Source organism: Taudactylus pleione, unplaced genomic scaffold, assembly GCF_031769625.1.
Source record: "Taudactylus pleione unplaced genomic scaffold, aTauple2 ptg000066l, whole genome shotgun sequence".
Classification (NCBI taxonomy): domain Eukaryota; kingdom Metazoa; phylum Chordata; class Amphibia; order Anura; family Myobatrachidae; genus Taudactylus; species Taudactylus pleione.
This window is the reverse complement of record NW_028284468.1, coordinates 12,399,591-12,416,241: the sequence shown is the minus strand read 5'-3', so window position 1 is coordinate 12,416,241 and position 16,651 is coordinate 12,399,591. Positions and strand designations below refer to the sequence as shown.

Sequence of the window (16,651 nt, the reverse complement as noted above, 5' to 3'; positions counted from 1 at the left end):
TGTGGACTGACCCCATCACACACCGCTAACACCTATCAACATAGGTTCCGTTCCGCTATTAGTATAGTAGGCTGATGTATGCTGATGCAAGTGTGCACTGATGGGGATGGGGATGGATACATGCTGCGAATATAAGCATATATTTTAGTGCATACAGTATGAAAGCTCAGATGCTCGATTTACATCTAACTATGCATCGGCAACCATACACTGAACTCTCATGAGTATTGGTCAGCCTGCAGTCCACTGTTTGTAGGTGAACGCTACACTTTAAAGATATTTTTGCTCCACAAATGTCCCTTTTGATAGCGAGCAGTGCTCTCCAAGACTCTCTCTCTCTACTATACATCCTGAGTATTAGGACCCAGAGTCAAAGGGAGGTGCGACCTCTGTCCTGATGACATCACCGCTGGGCTACTGCTCATGTGCAGCTGGTGCCATATTTACTGTGTGTAGCTTGTCACAGTACTGTGCTGATGTACAACACTTAGCTCCTGAGGTGAAACACCTAAGTACCGCTGTTAACCCCAGCAATACCACTATTCTGTCTATAGCTGATACCACTGCGTTAATGCTGTTACCTGTTACACTGTTGATATTAATAAACCCAGCTTCCTAGTTAAGGTCTCTCTGTGTTAGTCTATCGATCACTTTCACTTTCCTCCTGACACTATTGTAACCAACATCCCAATAGGCTACAATATATCAATAACATTCACTGACATAGAAATGAAAGAATAGGCAAAGGGGAGTTACTATACAATGACACCATCCCGTCTATCCCCCATGTGATCAAAGGAAGTTTTTTTCTTATAACTAATGGAATCTGTCCCAGATATTTGCTCACTTCTGCCAGACCCTAACACTGTGTACATAACAACAACAACAACACACCTGATTCAGTGACCGAATCGCCTAAAATTCATGGAATTTATTATGGAAGACGTGACCTGATTTATACGCATCCACAAGGGTGAGGTGCCAGGTGTAAAGGGAGCGGGGCTGACTCACTTGGCACCTAGAATTTTACTACACAAATATAGGCAAGGATTATAACCAAAATCCACCAGCATAGAGGTGACAATATTGCCACTAGGAAATAGAAGTCTATAGAACTATTTATGAATAAAATGCAGCCAATGTATACTGTATGTGGTGACTTCACACAACCATCTACTGAATGTTACATAATTCCAACATATGATATCCAATAAGGTAACCAGTGCTTCTTGTTCACTTGGACAACTACAACTGCACACACTCATCATAAGCTGATCCTGAATCCTTGCAAAGTCTTCAAAGTGCCCTTACACCAGAGGTTCCCAAACGCAGCCCTCAGGGCTCTCCAACAGTTCCGGTTTTAGAGATATCCATGGTTGAGCACAGGTGCTTAAATCAAATTGACCGAGGTACTAATTAAGTCACCTGTGCTCAACCATGGATATCTCGAAAACCTGAACTTTCGGGGAGCCTTGAGGACCACGTTTGGGAACCTCTGCCTTACACTATACCCGTTGACTACAGAGAGTTGTGGCTGCCATTTTGCAGGCTGAGCAAAGTCTTTATAAGAATGCAACCTATCATTTCTCAGGAGCAGTGGGCTGATTCGCTACATTTCCATGAAGATAGCTCACCTCACATAATGGCTGCTGCTGCAGCGTGTAGGGTTGGTGTTTGGGGCTAATTCTGAGTTGGGAGCTAATCAAAATAAAAAAGCAAGTATCAGGGATGTGCGGTCGGGGTAGGCAGGGGAGGCAGAGCCTCCCCTGTCTTAATCCCTCCCCTGTCATACTCCCTGTCATGCTCCAGAGTTTTGATATAAAAACGGTGTTTTTTAATACATGTGTGCCTCCCCAGCCATTGACCTGACCGCACGTCACTGGCAAGTACCTGTAACTTTGTACCTTGTCAAAAACATGTTGCACTGCAGGTGGAGCATATTTAAAATGTGCAGAGAGAGGGGTGTGTCCTAGCTCAGATCTAAATTTCTGTGTAAAAATAAAGCTGTCCAGTATTTGTGGGCTACATGCAATGGAAGCCCATATGTACCCTGCATGCAAAAAATTTTAAATGAATGTATTTGCAACCCTTGCATTGCAACATGGTTTGCCCAGGCACAAAGTTACTTGTTTTTTTTTTCCTTTGATCTCAACACAGAATCAGCCCTTTATCTGCACCTGACCACATCTGGCCTCGTTCAGTGATATGTTATTGGTTTTATTCCTACAGCTCCCTCCACTGTTCCCATAATGCACCAGGTCCGAGCTACCATGAAGAGCATCACCTTGTCTTGGCCTCAACCAGAACAGCCTAATGGAATTATTCTGGATTATGAGATCCGTTATTATGAGAAGGTGAGATTTTATCAACGTGGTCTGATGTAAATTCATTACTTCAATTTACATGTCCACTCTTATTACAGTGCTCGATGCCACAGGGCACAATGTAACCGTGTTAGCGAATAACTGGCTGTAGGATTGATAGTAAACAGCACTAAGCCATTAACACCCTCCTCATAGCTATAATGATTTTGGAATCTGCCGGCATTAGTGTTCCATAAAGTGTGCAATCTTAACTGACTCAATAATGTTCATTTTGGCTGCAGTTACAAGCGCTGGCACCTTCATAGATGTAAGAGGGAAATCCTATTTGTTCAGCGGGAGCCGTAGTGTCTCAATTGGACATTCCTTGCAGCCCTCCTATAGCTGCTGTGAGTGGAAGTAACATATAGGACTCCCATTAGATCAGATGCTGACCTGAAACTTGTATCTTCTCTACAGCCACAGTAAAGATTTATAGAGGAAATCACAATAATCTATATCATCTCAACTGTTAAATTCCATTCATTGATGTCCATTCTTAGCAAGTTTAACACCTCCTGATCAATGTGTTATCTATTGATCTCTTTAACGTCTGGACAATACATTGATTTCTATGTGTTTGGTTGAAAGTACAATACCCGTGATTAGGTTGAGCTGTGCTGCTCTGCTGGAGAAAAAACGATAATTAAGCTTGCATGATTACTTATTACAAGTATAACCACTGTACAACTTATTCTAAGCACAGCAAAGAGAGAAACTGTTGCGACTATACAGCAGCAATCATGGAGGTAGAACAAATGTACATGGCAAGGTATTTGTTGTAGTCTATATTGAGCAGGGAGATATTATTAAAATAGGATATTGTAGGGAGACAACCATGTTTGGTTGCACTGAAGCATTTTAGAAGGGGTTTGGCACGTTATGTCAATAAGAACATTACAGACAATGAAACTGATTCAGAGATATATGCAATGCCGATATTTACGTAGATCGAGCGATTGTTTGCCACTGCGCATGTGCGAAAGCTGCACTGCGCACGCACAGCGAATGATTTGCAATTAAGCGCGTACCGAGGATTCACTCAAAGTGAGTGACAGGTAATCAGCATTTGGCGGGAGGTATAGGGGGCTTGCTGCAACAATCCAGGAGTGTCTGACCATTCAAAAGGCGTTTCATGGGCGTGTATAAATTAGCCGTTGCGATCTCCTTCGCAGCATGAGAGCTCTCAGCGTGTCAGGAGAGACGCAGTGTTTGAGACAGGTCAGACTTCACTCAGAAGCTGCGTGGCTGCATCGATGATCCAGATATGTACACTACTGTACGTCATCGGACGGATATGAGAAGGCAGCAGTGGGCGTCTCTATGCTCTGCTAAGCTTTGGAAGTCATTACGCAACTGCTTTCCGTAAGAGATCGCAGCTGTGATTGCATTAGCGTAAATCTCTGAATCAGACCTAATGTTCTTGCCGGCACTATAGTCTCAGCACCACGATGTTGACCCTGTTAAAAATCGAACTGCTAAAATGTCTTGTCGATACTGTGACCACATGTTAGAAGTATATGCTGTTGCTGGGGTTGCAAAGTATCACATCCCAGGTGTCAGCATCATTTTCACAGGAAGAATTGTGAATCGCTGATACATTTTCACCTCTCTTCTGCACTTCCTCCTGTAACTAATAACACGGAGAAGGGTAATTGTAATTCCGTTGCAAAGGACAGTCTGCAAAACGACAATCCCTTTAAAACGGATGCCCTTTCCATTCTGCTAGAGTAAAAGCAGTGTCAAGTAAGATTCATCACAGCTCTATTGATGGATAATTCTCTCATGTGTGGACTGGAGAGCAGACTATAATTAGGTGTTTTAGCCTTTATGTTGTTCCACTTATAAACTTCCAGGAATGGTTAAAATTGACAAAAATGAATGTTTATGATACTACGATAAGCCTAAAGGGTTTCAAAATAATTATTGTAATGAATGCACTTTTCAGATTGTTTTAATGTAGTTGCTTGTACATGTCCTAGTAAAATGTTTTTATAAATATATTGATTTATTATTCTGTGTTCCAGTGTGATTTTCACTAAGGTTTTTATATCATGCAGGCAAAGGTGTTTATTATTGTTTCCTAAGGTTCCGTTGTATCTAATGTAGAACACAACATATATGTCATATTAAAAAACAACCATCTCTGCCCTGATAATTAAGGCTGGGTACACGCTATAACGACAAATCGGTAAGAAGTCCGATCCGCCAATTGGTAAGCTATACACACTTACCAATCGGCCACTCAATGTGTCTGGCCTGACATCACAACTGGGCAGGCATTTAAATTTGCCTGCCCAGTTGAGATGTCATTGTCGGCGGACCCTGCAGGTCGGACGTACACACATCCAGATGTATCTTTCAGATATATCTGCATCGGCGGTGCAGCAGGGCCGACCTAATATGTCTGTGAACAACGTCGTTCACAGACATATCGGATGTACACACCTGCGATAGAATGGGCGATATATATCGCCAAATGTGTACCCAGCATTAAAGCACCCAATGAAGTCACATAGACTCAAAGTAACTCTATCAGCTATAGTCAAATACAGCTTCTAGGTGCAGATGATTTACTGTATTTTTTTCTTTTATCAACAGGATCATAATGAATTTAACTCATCAATAGCTAAAAGCCAGACAAACACGGCCAGCGTAGATGGCCTGAGGCCAGGGGTGGTGTACGTGGTGCAGGTCAGGGCTCGCACTGTTGCAGGTTATGGAAAATACAGTGGGAAAATGTGCTTCCAAACTCTGACTGATGGTAAGTGGAGCGCCCCTAGGTGTGTAGTATGTGATCATTTTATATGTAGTCTACAGTTACATCTGCCCTAACCTGCATATAGGTGTTTGGATAGTTATATAGAAGCTTAGACAGAGAGGTATAAAGGAACTTCCTGGCTACTAGTCTACCGTGCCTTCATGGCACTTACATATAAAGAAAAGGACCCTGAAAGGGACCCTAAAGAGTATTCCTTAGGTTATTTAAAGAGTACAGGGATGGACTGGGGCTGTAGTTCAGCCATGGCAATCCTCCCTGTGTGCATGCCCTAGGCACGGGCGCTCGTGAAGGGGACGTGCCGCAAGTCATGGGGGCCTGGCCTTGCAGCACGCCCCGGTCGCTTCCCGACCCATCACTGCCGTGGCGGCCCTTTCCTCCCCAATAACCTGTATCTGGCGGTGCAGGTTGGAGGGCGGGGGCACTTCCGTCCTCCTGGAGCCGGCCCTGAGGCCATCAGCCTTGCCTGATGGCCAGTCCAGCCCTGAAAGAGCACTGTATATACCTACTTACAGTGGCCTTCAAAGATATTTCCAACAGACATATCTTCCAAAACAACATGGTTCCTGTGAGGTTTAGTATATAGTAGTCAGCATTGTCTGTTTCCCCTGGTGGAGTGAAATTGTTTCATTTGGTTGCTCCGGGTGACAGACCATCTCTGCAGATATTAGCTCTGCAGAATTCAAACCCTTGCCAGTCCTAGCAGGTGAAGGTGGCATCGTGATAATGGGGAAAATGTATCAAATCGCCTAAAGAGTGGACAAGTGGATAAGTTGCCAATAGCAGCAACCAATCAGCTTCTAGCTAGCATTTATCAAGTACATTCTATAAAATGATAGGTAGTAGCTGATTGGTTGCTATGGGTAACTTGTCCACTTCTCCACTCAGGAGGTATGATACATTTGCTGCAATGTCTAAAAGAAGAGACAGTGTTACTGCTGCCACAGTAATATGTAAAGGCTGGTAGGAGATGTGTTTATTGACAGTATCAAAGCCCATATCTGTGATGTCCAATCAACTAGAATGCCTCCCAGCTTTGCTGAATTAGTCCTGATGTTATTAGGTATGCATCAGAGCTGCATTTGTCAGTAAATGGTAACTCATAGTACATCATTAAAAAGACTAAGGGGCCTATTCATTATGTTAATTATCGGGGTCCTTTCAGACCCCGATAATTAACATTCTAACGCGCCACGGATTCCGGAGCAATTCATCATTGCTCCGGCGTGGTGACAGCTGATGCGAAAATTAGCTGTCCCCCGTGCGGCTTCACTGCTCTTTTTTGGAGAAGTGAATCTTTTCACTGCTCCTTTGGGAGCAGTGATGGGAGTGCACATACGCAACCTACGGGTCACGCATGCGCACAAGAGCCCAGCGGAAGGAGCCGGACAGGGGCGGAGGGATCCGAAAGGAATCGGGAGCAGTCAAGCTCTGAAAATATTGTATTTTAGGAGTTAATTCTGTCCCCGTTCTAGCGTATGGCGACAGCGGGCCATTCAGCAAGAGGAAGGTAAGTAGGAAATATCTTCTGCTCTAGCTTCGTGATGAGTGGCCCGAATACTTAATTTTTACAATTGCAGTTGAAAATTTTCATTTTCACCTGCTTTTGTAAAAATTAAGTGATGATGAATAGGCCCCTAACAATGGTATTTATCAAAGCTTGGAGAGGGATAAAATTAAGAAATGTTCCACTATATTTGCCTTCTCTCCGGGAATGTAATTTGTAGCATTGTAGCATGCTCAGCAGGAGGAGGGCCGTGTTGATGCAAAGTGTGCTGCCACGCCCCTAGGACCTCCCACGCGGGGTCGATAAAGAAAGCAAGTATTTTTTCCACAATGCCAGCCTGTTGTGCCTCAGAGGTTGCTGCAGTAACTATGAGGGAGATTTATAAAATCGTGGAGAGAGATAAAGTACCAACCAATCAGCTCCTGTAATTTTTCAAACACAGCCTGTAAGTTGGAATCTGATTGGTTACTACTTTATCTCTCACAATTTTATCTATTTCCAAGCTTTGATAAATACACCCCTAAAACACATACCACTGTCTCATATAGGAGCCTATTTATCATTAAATATTTGTGACATATTCCCCAAAAACACCCGCTTTCGAGGATACCCACAAATATTAAGTGTCACCTGTATGTACTATGGAGGGATTGGAGATGTCTGCTGTGCGCCCTTGATTTACGTCAGCAGCCGAAGCCCCCATAGGTTTCTATGGGGGATGCAAAGCTGTCCGATTTACCAAAGATGGCGTTGTGCCACTGTAGCCTATGGGCAAAATTTACCCTGGAACCCTTCTTGGCAATATCCACCGCATTGCATGGTCTGTAGACCGTGCATGCACAGGAGTCCGAATGAGTGACCGCATCTATAGACCATGCATGTGCGGTAGCCTTTGCTGGGGAGGATTCTGGAAGAACCCTGTCCCGGTAATTTGTGCGAAGTGTAACCCATAGACTACAGCAGCACAACGCCATTTTCAGACTCCAAACTCCGGAATGTTTTGCATTCCAGAGCTTGGTAAATCTGACAGCTTCGCAACCCCCATTCGGAGCTCCATTGTCGCTATTATCGCATACTGCAATGTGATCATGGGTGCTAATATCGCGCCCAGATCGCATTGAGTATGTGATTACTGATAAATGGGCCCCTAAATCTTTGTGAATTCAAAGTTTGTGCCGTTATAAATATTGGTTTGGTAAAGAAAAAAAGTCTACCTTCATTGGCAATCATTAACGAGGTTCTCTCAAGGTGCACTGCAAAATAACGTGGTTTTACACCAATGCACCTACAGTATATGGTCCGTGGGTGTAAAATGGGTCTTGACTGGGTGCAATATGGAGGTGTAAAATGGATCCTAACCTTTACAAGTAAAGCTGGAGCTGGCGCAATTTCAAATCCTATTGTGGCTTGGAAATGGCCATGTGCCCCTCTGCCCAGCCAGGAAAAATGCTCTATCTCCCCCTGCCATAGCTAATTTCTGCACGCAAAACTAGCTCCAACTCCTCCGCTCCACCTATGTCACAAACGCTGCCACCTACCTAAATAAATGTGCACTTTGGCAGAAACCTACAGTAAGTGCACTTAACATGATAGGGCAAAGCTTGAACTGAACTGTGCCATGTGATTTTTCATAAATGACATCCTTTGTGTGTTGGTGGTCTGATGTAGGCATGCAATTTAGTAGCGAGAGTAATAGAGTATATGCAGAGGAAAGGAGCAAATGTACTTCTAATGTGGCAGATATAAATTCACCTCACATACATTCAATATAATAGATGATAAATATATATATTAGGCCATCTTAATAACTGTATTAAAGTGAAAGAAAATGAGCAATCTCAATGGGCCATTTGGTTGTTTTATCTCTTGTCACATTCCATGTAAGGATTGATTGACATGTGAACATTTTCATATGTTAGCAATGAAGTGTAAAATGGGAACATTTATTAGATTGGAAACTATGCATGCCTCATTAAATGCGAGTGTTTATATACGTTATTACATACACTGCTCACCCTGTGTATTTAGATGCATGAATTTTCTTCGAGCGCAGTGTTCAGGAGTATCGGGCCCTTTGCTTATTCTGTTTCGAATTGATCTCTACTCCATCAAACTATTGCGGTTAAGATCTTATATTTTATTTTCATTTGTTCAATAAGTAAATTCCAACACATGTGTCACTGTTTGACAGGCACAAGTTTCCTTTCCGTGAGCGGAAACATTCCACCCACGCCGGCACGGGGCACAGCGCCAGGCTGCTGCATGCATATCTCTGCTGGGCAACTCTCTTTATCAAGTCTGGGCATTAGGAAGGGAGCTAGAAGTGCCAAGAGCGTTGCTGTGTCCTTCTATTGTTCCAATGCACTTAACACCTTCTCTACCAAGAGTGAGAGGAGCTAAAAGTGTCCTCCAGTTATTTAAATAGTTGTCACTTTGCTAAGAACAAAATTATTTATTATGTATGTAAAGATAAATCAGGGATGGAAAGGAAATGTATGTCAGCCGATAAGACCTATTGCCGGGTACACTCTAGATGATATGTCGTCCGATCGGACGATATGTCGGCTACATCGTCTTTTGTTTACCCTCAATGGCACTGGCGATGCGTGCTCCCGCGCATCGCCAGCGACATTGCTCGTTGGACCTGCACGCAGGTACGATGGGAGACATTGTTAGCAGGGCCATGCTGCAAGGCCCCCGCTCTCGCGCCGTCGCTCCCGGCATCGGCTAGTGTGTATGCACTTGCCAATGCCAGAACCCCGCTGGGACGCTACGCTAACAAGGTCGACACACACTAGACATCGTCTAGTGTGTACCGACCTTAAGACCTATCCTTACCTTTACTGTCAAATACATTTATACATTATCTTTTGTGTATATCCCTATATATTTTAAGCTTGCAAACAGGGCCCTCTTATCTCTAGGTCTGTCTGTTATTTCCCAGTCTTGTTTAGTTACTGTTCTATTATTGTTTTGTTCCCAATTGTAAACCATAGCGGAATATGCTACTGCTATACATGTAAGGGGGAGATTATCAAATCTTGGAGAGAAATAATGTGGAGAAGTTGCTCTAGCACAAAATGACAGTTAGAAGCTGATTGGTTGCTATGGGCCATTACTTCACTTTATCTCTCTCCAAGATTTGATAACCCCCCCCCCCCCTAAAAATGTTAATAATAATAATAACAATAATAATCAAAATAGATATCAGAAAAAATCTCCAAATCATTTTGTGTAATATTCCCAAATGTATTCCTAGACTATTGTTTACATGAAATGCAAATTTACAAATACAGTGCAGATCGGCCTTCCAGAAAAATGGAGGCGCAAAAGCGGATCTCGGAGAGCGTGTCACCGGATCGTCTGTGCTCCACAAAATGGCCTGTTTCAGCGCAAAAACTCAATTTGCATAGTACTTTGTCGCAGCTGTAATGCTTTATTCATCCAAAGCCTAAAGTAGCTTCTCATCTCAGAAGCACAGTTATCAGCAAGGAAACTGTGCCACCCAAAGCCGTGTATCCATGAATGGCATTTAGCCATAGTGGTGGGGATATCATTTGGGAAGTATTAAAATCAAAGGTCAGACAGCTCTGGCTATGGAAAGTGTTATAGAAGGAAGTTCCATGGAGGATAACAGGAGCAGGAAGGATGCTGGATATGTACAGGAAGCACAGAGGTAACAGACACATAATCAGACAGTGATCTATCTACAGGAACGTGAACATGTCATTGTCCCTCATAAGACAATACACAATAGTGAACAAAGGTCAGTTTCTATATTCCATGACCACTAACAAGCTAAGCATCGTACTCCAGCTAAGCGCAGACAGGTCAGTTTGGTAGAAAGGTCATGTATGTATGTCTTTTACAACCCAGTATAATGCTAATCTTGATTCAAATTGTAAAGCGCAACGGAATTTGCTGCGCTATATAAGAAACTGTTATAAATAAATAAATAAAGGACAGTCGGGTGCTTATATTGAGACTGGGTGGTTGGTGGGATAAGTTAATAACATTGCTTTCCACAGTCCATCTCTCGCATTTGTATATCTGCTCCTTCTCTTCTCCGTCCTTGAGCTGCCACTTGTGAATTGAACATTTTTCTATAAAAGCCTACATAAAAAAAAGAATAGGATAAAAAAAACAATCTTCTGTAGATCAAAATCGAATCCAAACCAGCAGAGCGTGATAGGAGGATTTTTATTCCTTCACTGCAGCGCTAGTACTCAGGAACCTTAGACTGTCCGTCTTTAGCCTCCGCAGAGAGCAGCCGTGTTCTCTCATGGAGGCAAAGTGTTAAGGCCGGAAACTTACGTCTATTGCCATGCGAACTCTGAATATATTTGTACATACACAAGAAATTACTGGAATATGGGTTTCTGACAGATTTTCTGACCTTTGCTAGGTGAAAACAGTGGAGGCTTATAATGGAGGCTTGACATTTTAGAAGGTTCAGCATAAATTATGAAAGGAACATGTATAATAAAGATCCGAGTCAAGGTCTGGATCGGTACATTCATTTACATGCTATTTCTAATGCAAATAATAGGCTACATCACAAAAGGCTGATTGTAGTAGGGCAGCCAGCAAGTCCCACGTGTCATCATTTCTCATATCCCCTCTTACAGAGGACTACAAATCCGAACTCAGAGAGCAGCTTCCACTGATCGCCGGCTCAGCTGCTGCTAGTGTCGTCTTCATAGTCTCCCTGGTGGCCATTTCCATTGTTTGCAGTAGGTGAGTAACATATGACTTGTTGGGTTATATACCAAACCAAAGGAAAAAATCATACAATGCAATTTTACCCATCTTTCCTTATTCCTTATCTTTCCTTATTTGTGCATTGTTGGATGCTTACAAAGCACAGCATGTGGATGTGTTATGTAAATCAAATAAAGATAGCACCATCACACTTCCAATAAGCAATTCCTCCTAATCGTCCTATTTCACCATATAACTCTTGCCTAACTATTATATCCCTACGTATCCCACTGTCTTTCTGTGTAATACAAAAGGTGAGCGCCTGCAGCTCTTGGCATCAGCATTTTCCAAGTAAAGTCTTGTCATGTATTTCAGGAAGAGAACGTACAGCAAAGAGGCGGTGTACAGTGATAAACTGCAGCACTATAGCACTGGCAGAGGTAAGGTTCAGCCATCTGGGAAATGTAAGTGACTAGACTTCAAGCATATATTTATTATTAAGTGGCTTGGGGTTAGGTATTTTGTGTACTATTCCACCCAGCTTTATTTATAATGCACCCGACAGTGACAAACTCTAGGGGCTCCCGGTTTTGTGGCCTGAAAGAATAATCATCAAGCTACAACCTATGAATGTCTGCATTCTCATGTATGGTAGTCCATCTGCTCCCACTCTAGTGAGGTCACTAGGTCCTAGCGAATTAATAGCTGAATTGTCATGAGAGTTGGGTAATGTCACAAAATGGCTGCCTCCATTGTGTGTAGGTGACAGGTACATTTAAAGTGTTTCACACACTAAACTGCCAGAGTTCTCAGCAGTAACTATATATACTCAATGTATATGTACAATAAGTTAAACCGGCATTGGCAAATAAAATTCAAAGGGGAGAATTCAATTCCAGAAGATGCCTGCAAAATGCCCTTGGGACAGCCGAAATGTGGGCAGCTCGCAGCCAGAAACATCACCAATTCTCCGTCGCATCCCACAGAGATGGGCAGTAAAGTGAATGTTTCTACTGCTACCATAATTCTTGTGGATGTGCGCAGTCGAACATCGCACAGGTAGTTTGCCGATAATTTAATTAGGCCCATCAACCGTGGTTGGGCCCAAAGTTCACAAGTTATGTCCACTTACAGCAGCAAGATCTAACAGTGAATTTATTTCTACTAACTGCATAGTATGAACAGATGTCTCTTCCATGGAGAAATAAAATATTCTAGGTTAAAGGCCCCCATACATCAGAAATTGACTGCAGCAATCGTGCAATTTGCAATCGATTGTGTATAAAAATCTTTCCCTTTTTCAATCGATTGCAGATTGCAGAATTGCCACAATCGATTGAAAAAGGGAAAGCTTTTTATACACAATCGATTGCAAATTGCACGATTGCTGCAATCAATCTCTGATGTATGGGGGCCTTTAGTTCAGCTCTAAAATCCTATGAATTTCAAGGTGCTGACAATAAACAGCCAGAAAAAAAATAATAATGAAAATGTTGGTACTTGTTGTTAATTAAAAACAAACATGGGCACACCCAGCTGTCATTCCAGGAATGGGGTTATCTAGATTAGGGGTGGACGAAATGTGGAACTCCAGCTGCTGTGGAATTAGCTCTCCCAGCATGCCCTGCCACAGTGTTGCTGTTAGGGAATGCTAAAACTGTGGTAGGGCTTGCTGGGATATGTAGTTCAACAGCAGCTGGAGGGCCACAGGTTGCCTACGCCTGATCTAGAGCAAGCCGGGGGAAACAAACACTGTCGCTCCCAGGTCTCAACGTCATTCTGCCTTCCCCCAAACCTTTTTGAGAGCAACATCATACACTGTTTAGCCTTCAGCAGCCGCACACTAAAGCTTAATCACTGACAGGTGGACAGAGCATTCACATAAGTATGACAATGTGTAATAATGGTGGAACAAAAAAGAATAATCTCAGGATTTTTTTTTAATTGTCTGGTGTCCAAACAAGCTACAATAGAACATTCTTTTTAAAAGGCGAATAATGGACATCGCAGGCAAACCGGCACCGGAATAACAACTGTTTGTTCTTTTATTTACACTGGATCCTCTGAGTTACCCGTCCGCCCCATCCCCCTCTCCCTTTCCCCCTTTCTCATCACTTCTTATCAGGCCCAGCTCGCCTTGCACATCACTCAGAGGCTACAACTGCCAGCTCTCACCTTTGCTACGGCCTCCAATCACAGGCCCTTGTCGCATGTGATGAATCTTGATTTCTTGGTAGAGTAGTCCCTTCATTTATCTGCTAATAGGTTTCTTATGACACAGTAAATAATAGCCAGGCTGCAGGTTTCAGCCTGCACAACGCTGCCTGTCCCCAATCTGTCAGTCTCCACATGGAAACTGTCCCACATTCTCATACAAAGACTGGCCGAGGAATGCCAAGATAGATGTGATGTGTGGATGGGGGAGGTAAGGTAGCGCTGGCCACGGGGAGCACATTATGCTAGACTGAGAAAGCATAAGTATTACACTGGCGATGTAGTACCTGAAAATATAAATTGAATATTTAGGATACATGTATTACAGGGAGGGGAGAATGCTTTAAAGCACAGTTCTACTGAATATATACTATATATATTTATTACCAGTTATTTATATAGCACACACATATTCGCAGTGCAATATTTGACCATTCACATCAGTCCTTGCCCCAGTGGAGCTTACAATGTATATTCCTTACCACATGCTCACACATACACACTAGGGTTAATTATGGTTGGAAGCCAATTAACCTAGCAGTATAATTTTTGGACTGTGGGAGGAAACTGGAGCACATCTCTACAAACTCCACGCAGTTAGTTCCATAGTGGGAATCGAACCCACAACCTCAGTGCTATAAGGCAGTAATGCTAACCATTACGCCGTCTGTGATTTACTCATCCTTAGTATGACAAGAATGGGGGGCTTGGTTCTTGTTTGAGACCGCTGATGACATTGGATCTCTACAAATGAGGACCTGTTCTGTAAAGCCTGCCAAAGAGGTCCCAAGTGGCATCCCAATGCCGTTTCAGCCTGCCAACGCATTAACATGACAAACTCTCATCTCACAATGCACTTTTTAGACAGCAGAATTGTCATTTTTAAACGCATGCTCACCATTTGTTAATGTGGGCCAATCTAGAGGCTCCTTTGCTTTAACTAGTAAATGTACACCCATGCAGTCAGTATTTCTAAGCCCTGCTCTAGTGCTGTATTTACATATGCTTTTTATGCATCAGAATCAGGCCATCAGCCGAACCGTGATCTGAATGCAAGCTAAGGGATTTTATCCTTGTTTGAGACTTAAAAAAACATTCTACGTGTTCTAGTGGTGGGTTCATTAAAATGACTGAGGTTTTATTTAAACAGTTGTGCATTATGGGTAAAATTAAGTCAATTCTCTCAGGATAAAAGAAGAGGGAGATTTATCAAAGCGTGGAGAGAGATAAAGTACCAACCAATCAGCTCCTAACTATCATTTTACAGGCTGTGTTTGAAAAATGACAGAAGCTAATTGGTTGGTACTTTATGTCTCTCCATGTTATCTCTCTCCAAGGCTTAGTACATAGACCCCGAAATGGTATATGCTAGCCTGCTCTAAATACTATTACAGAGTTTGCTGGTTATGGGCCAGCCTATTAGGTGAAGAAAACTGCCTGGCTATAGTCAGGGTGATTTTTATTAATGATCAGAAAGATAAATCCCCTTTGCATGTGTTGCTGCCATCTCAGGCTTGGAAAGAACAAATGATCAAGCTGATACTCAAATGCCAATGACTTCCTGGAAGCTGAATAGAGAACTCCAAATGTAATTTTTTTTTTACAAAGTGCATATTATCGACAGTACCAAATAGAGAAAGCGGGACATGGGGAATAAGCCTTGCTTTACCCCAGTACACAGTGATGAAGAATGAGTATAATGGAACGATGATTTCATTATTAAATGCAGATAAAGCTAGAAGGGGGAGGGAGGAGTGATGAGGGACTGAGAGAGAGAGGAAGCAAGATTCCTGTAAAGTGAGAGGGAAGAAAACCAGGAGAGGCGGAGGAGGGAGTGTTGACAGATGAGTAAGGTGAGCAGAGAGAAAAGAGTGATGGTTGTATTGAGATACTGACGCACAAGGTAAGATAAACAGGGAATAGATCTGGTGTCAGAGTAATATTAAATGTTCAGTTCATGCCTGAGAAGGATCCGTGTCAGGTTCAGGCACAGCCACGTGTACGTGTAGTGGACGGGACCAATGGTGGACAGCTTAGGGCCAATAAGCAACAATAGGGGAGAGCATACAGAAGGAACCCAGTGCAGGGCAGCTAAGGATCTATTTATGGAAACATTAGTCATAATCACAGTGCAGAAGAAAAAGATGTGCTGTAATTAAAGGGGATTAAAGTGGAAAGGGGTAGATTTATGATAGGGCGAAGAGCCCTTGTTGGTGGCATGGCTTGATAATGCTCCATCCAATCTATTAATGGTCTTACCTCCAGTGATAATGGCTGGAGATCGTCTGCCGTTGAGGCAATATAGACTTGTTTTCAGCTTGGAACTTTGTAAAGTGAATGAGGTTATTGACGCACCCCCAGAGAATAAATATTATTTTATTATTTTCCAGTGTACTGTAGCTATAATATATCGTATATGGCTGTCAAATGTTGATAAACCAGATATATTGGTTTAACTATCACTTAAGTATCAACTACCATGATGTTAATGTTAAATTGTGACGGTAAGTCATTTTCTAATGCTGTAATAACCAGATATAAGGTTTGATTTGAAAAATGTACCCAATATTTACACAATTGCAGAACCTATTTTGTTTTGTATACTATCAAACTTATGATACTTATGGGTAATTGCCACCCATTGGGTGTACTTAAAATAAACTGTATAACGTGTAATGTATAAAATCCAATTCAATTGTGTGCTATGGTGTGACAGCAGTATATATAACAGGAGAATGCATCATATAACGAGTAACTAGCATTTACTTGTAGGAGTGCAGCCAAAGTACCTTATTCATTGTTTGTGATCCACATGTCTGCAGGTTCCCCAGGGATGAAGATTTACATTGACCCCTTCACATATGAAGATCCAAACGAGGCCGTGAGAGAGTTTGCGAAGGAGATTGATGTCTCTTTTGTGAAGATTGAGGAAGTCATTGGGGCAGGTGGGGCAGTTTATATGTCAGTTGCATTACAGGGCTATGTACACCCAGCCATTCTCCGTCCCCTATAGTGAGTCAAGTTTCAGCTGTGTTCAGCTGTTTAGTGAAGGCAGTTTTGACCATAAGTTGAATATAATTGTCCTCTATT

General features: G+C 42.5%; 1 protein-coding gene across 2 annotated transcripts in view; it reads left to right on the top strand.

Annotated features, from left to right (window-relative positions):
- Nucleotides 1–16,651, top strand: part of LOC148534446 (ephrin type-B receptor 1-B) — a 343,730-nt gene that overhangs the window by 263,058 nt on the left and 64,021 nt on the right. For both annotated transcript variants that reach the window (XR_015877634.1, XM_088466663.1), the window contains exons 6-10: nt 2,230–2,354; nt 4,962–5,124; nt 11,275–11,383; nt 11,723–11,787; nt 16,384–16,506. Coding sequence is in view for 1 of the 2 variants with exons in the window: in XM_088466663.1 (XP_088322789.1) it covers nt 2,230–2,354; nt 4,962–5,124; nt 11,275–11,383; nt 11,723–11,787; nt 16,384–16,506 (585 nt within the window). In the remaining variant the exon portion in view is untranslated. The remainder of the gene's footprint in view (nt 1–2,229; nt 2,355–4,961; nt 5,125–11,274; nt 11,384–11,722; nt 11,788–16,383; nt 16,507–16,651) is intronic.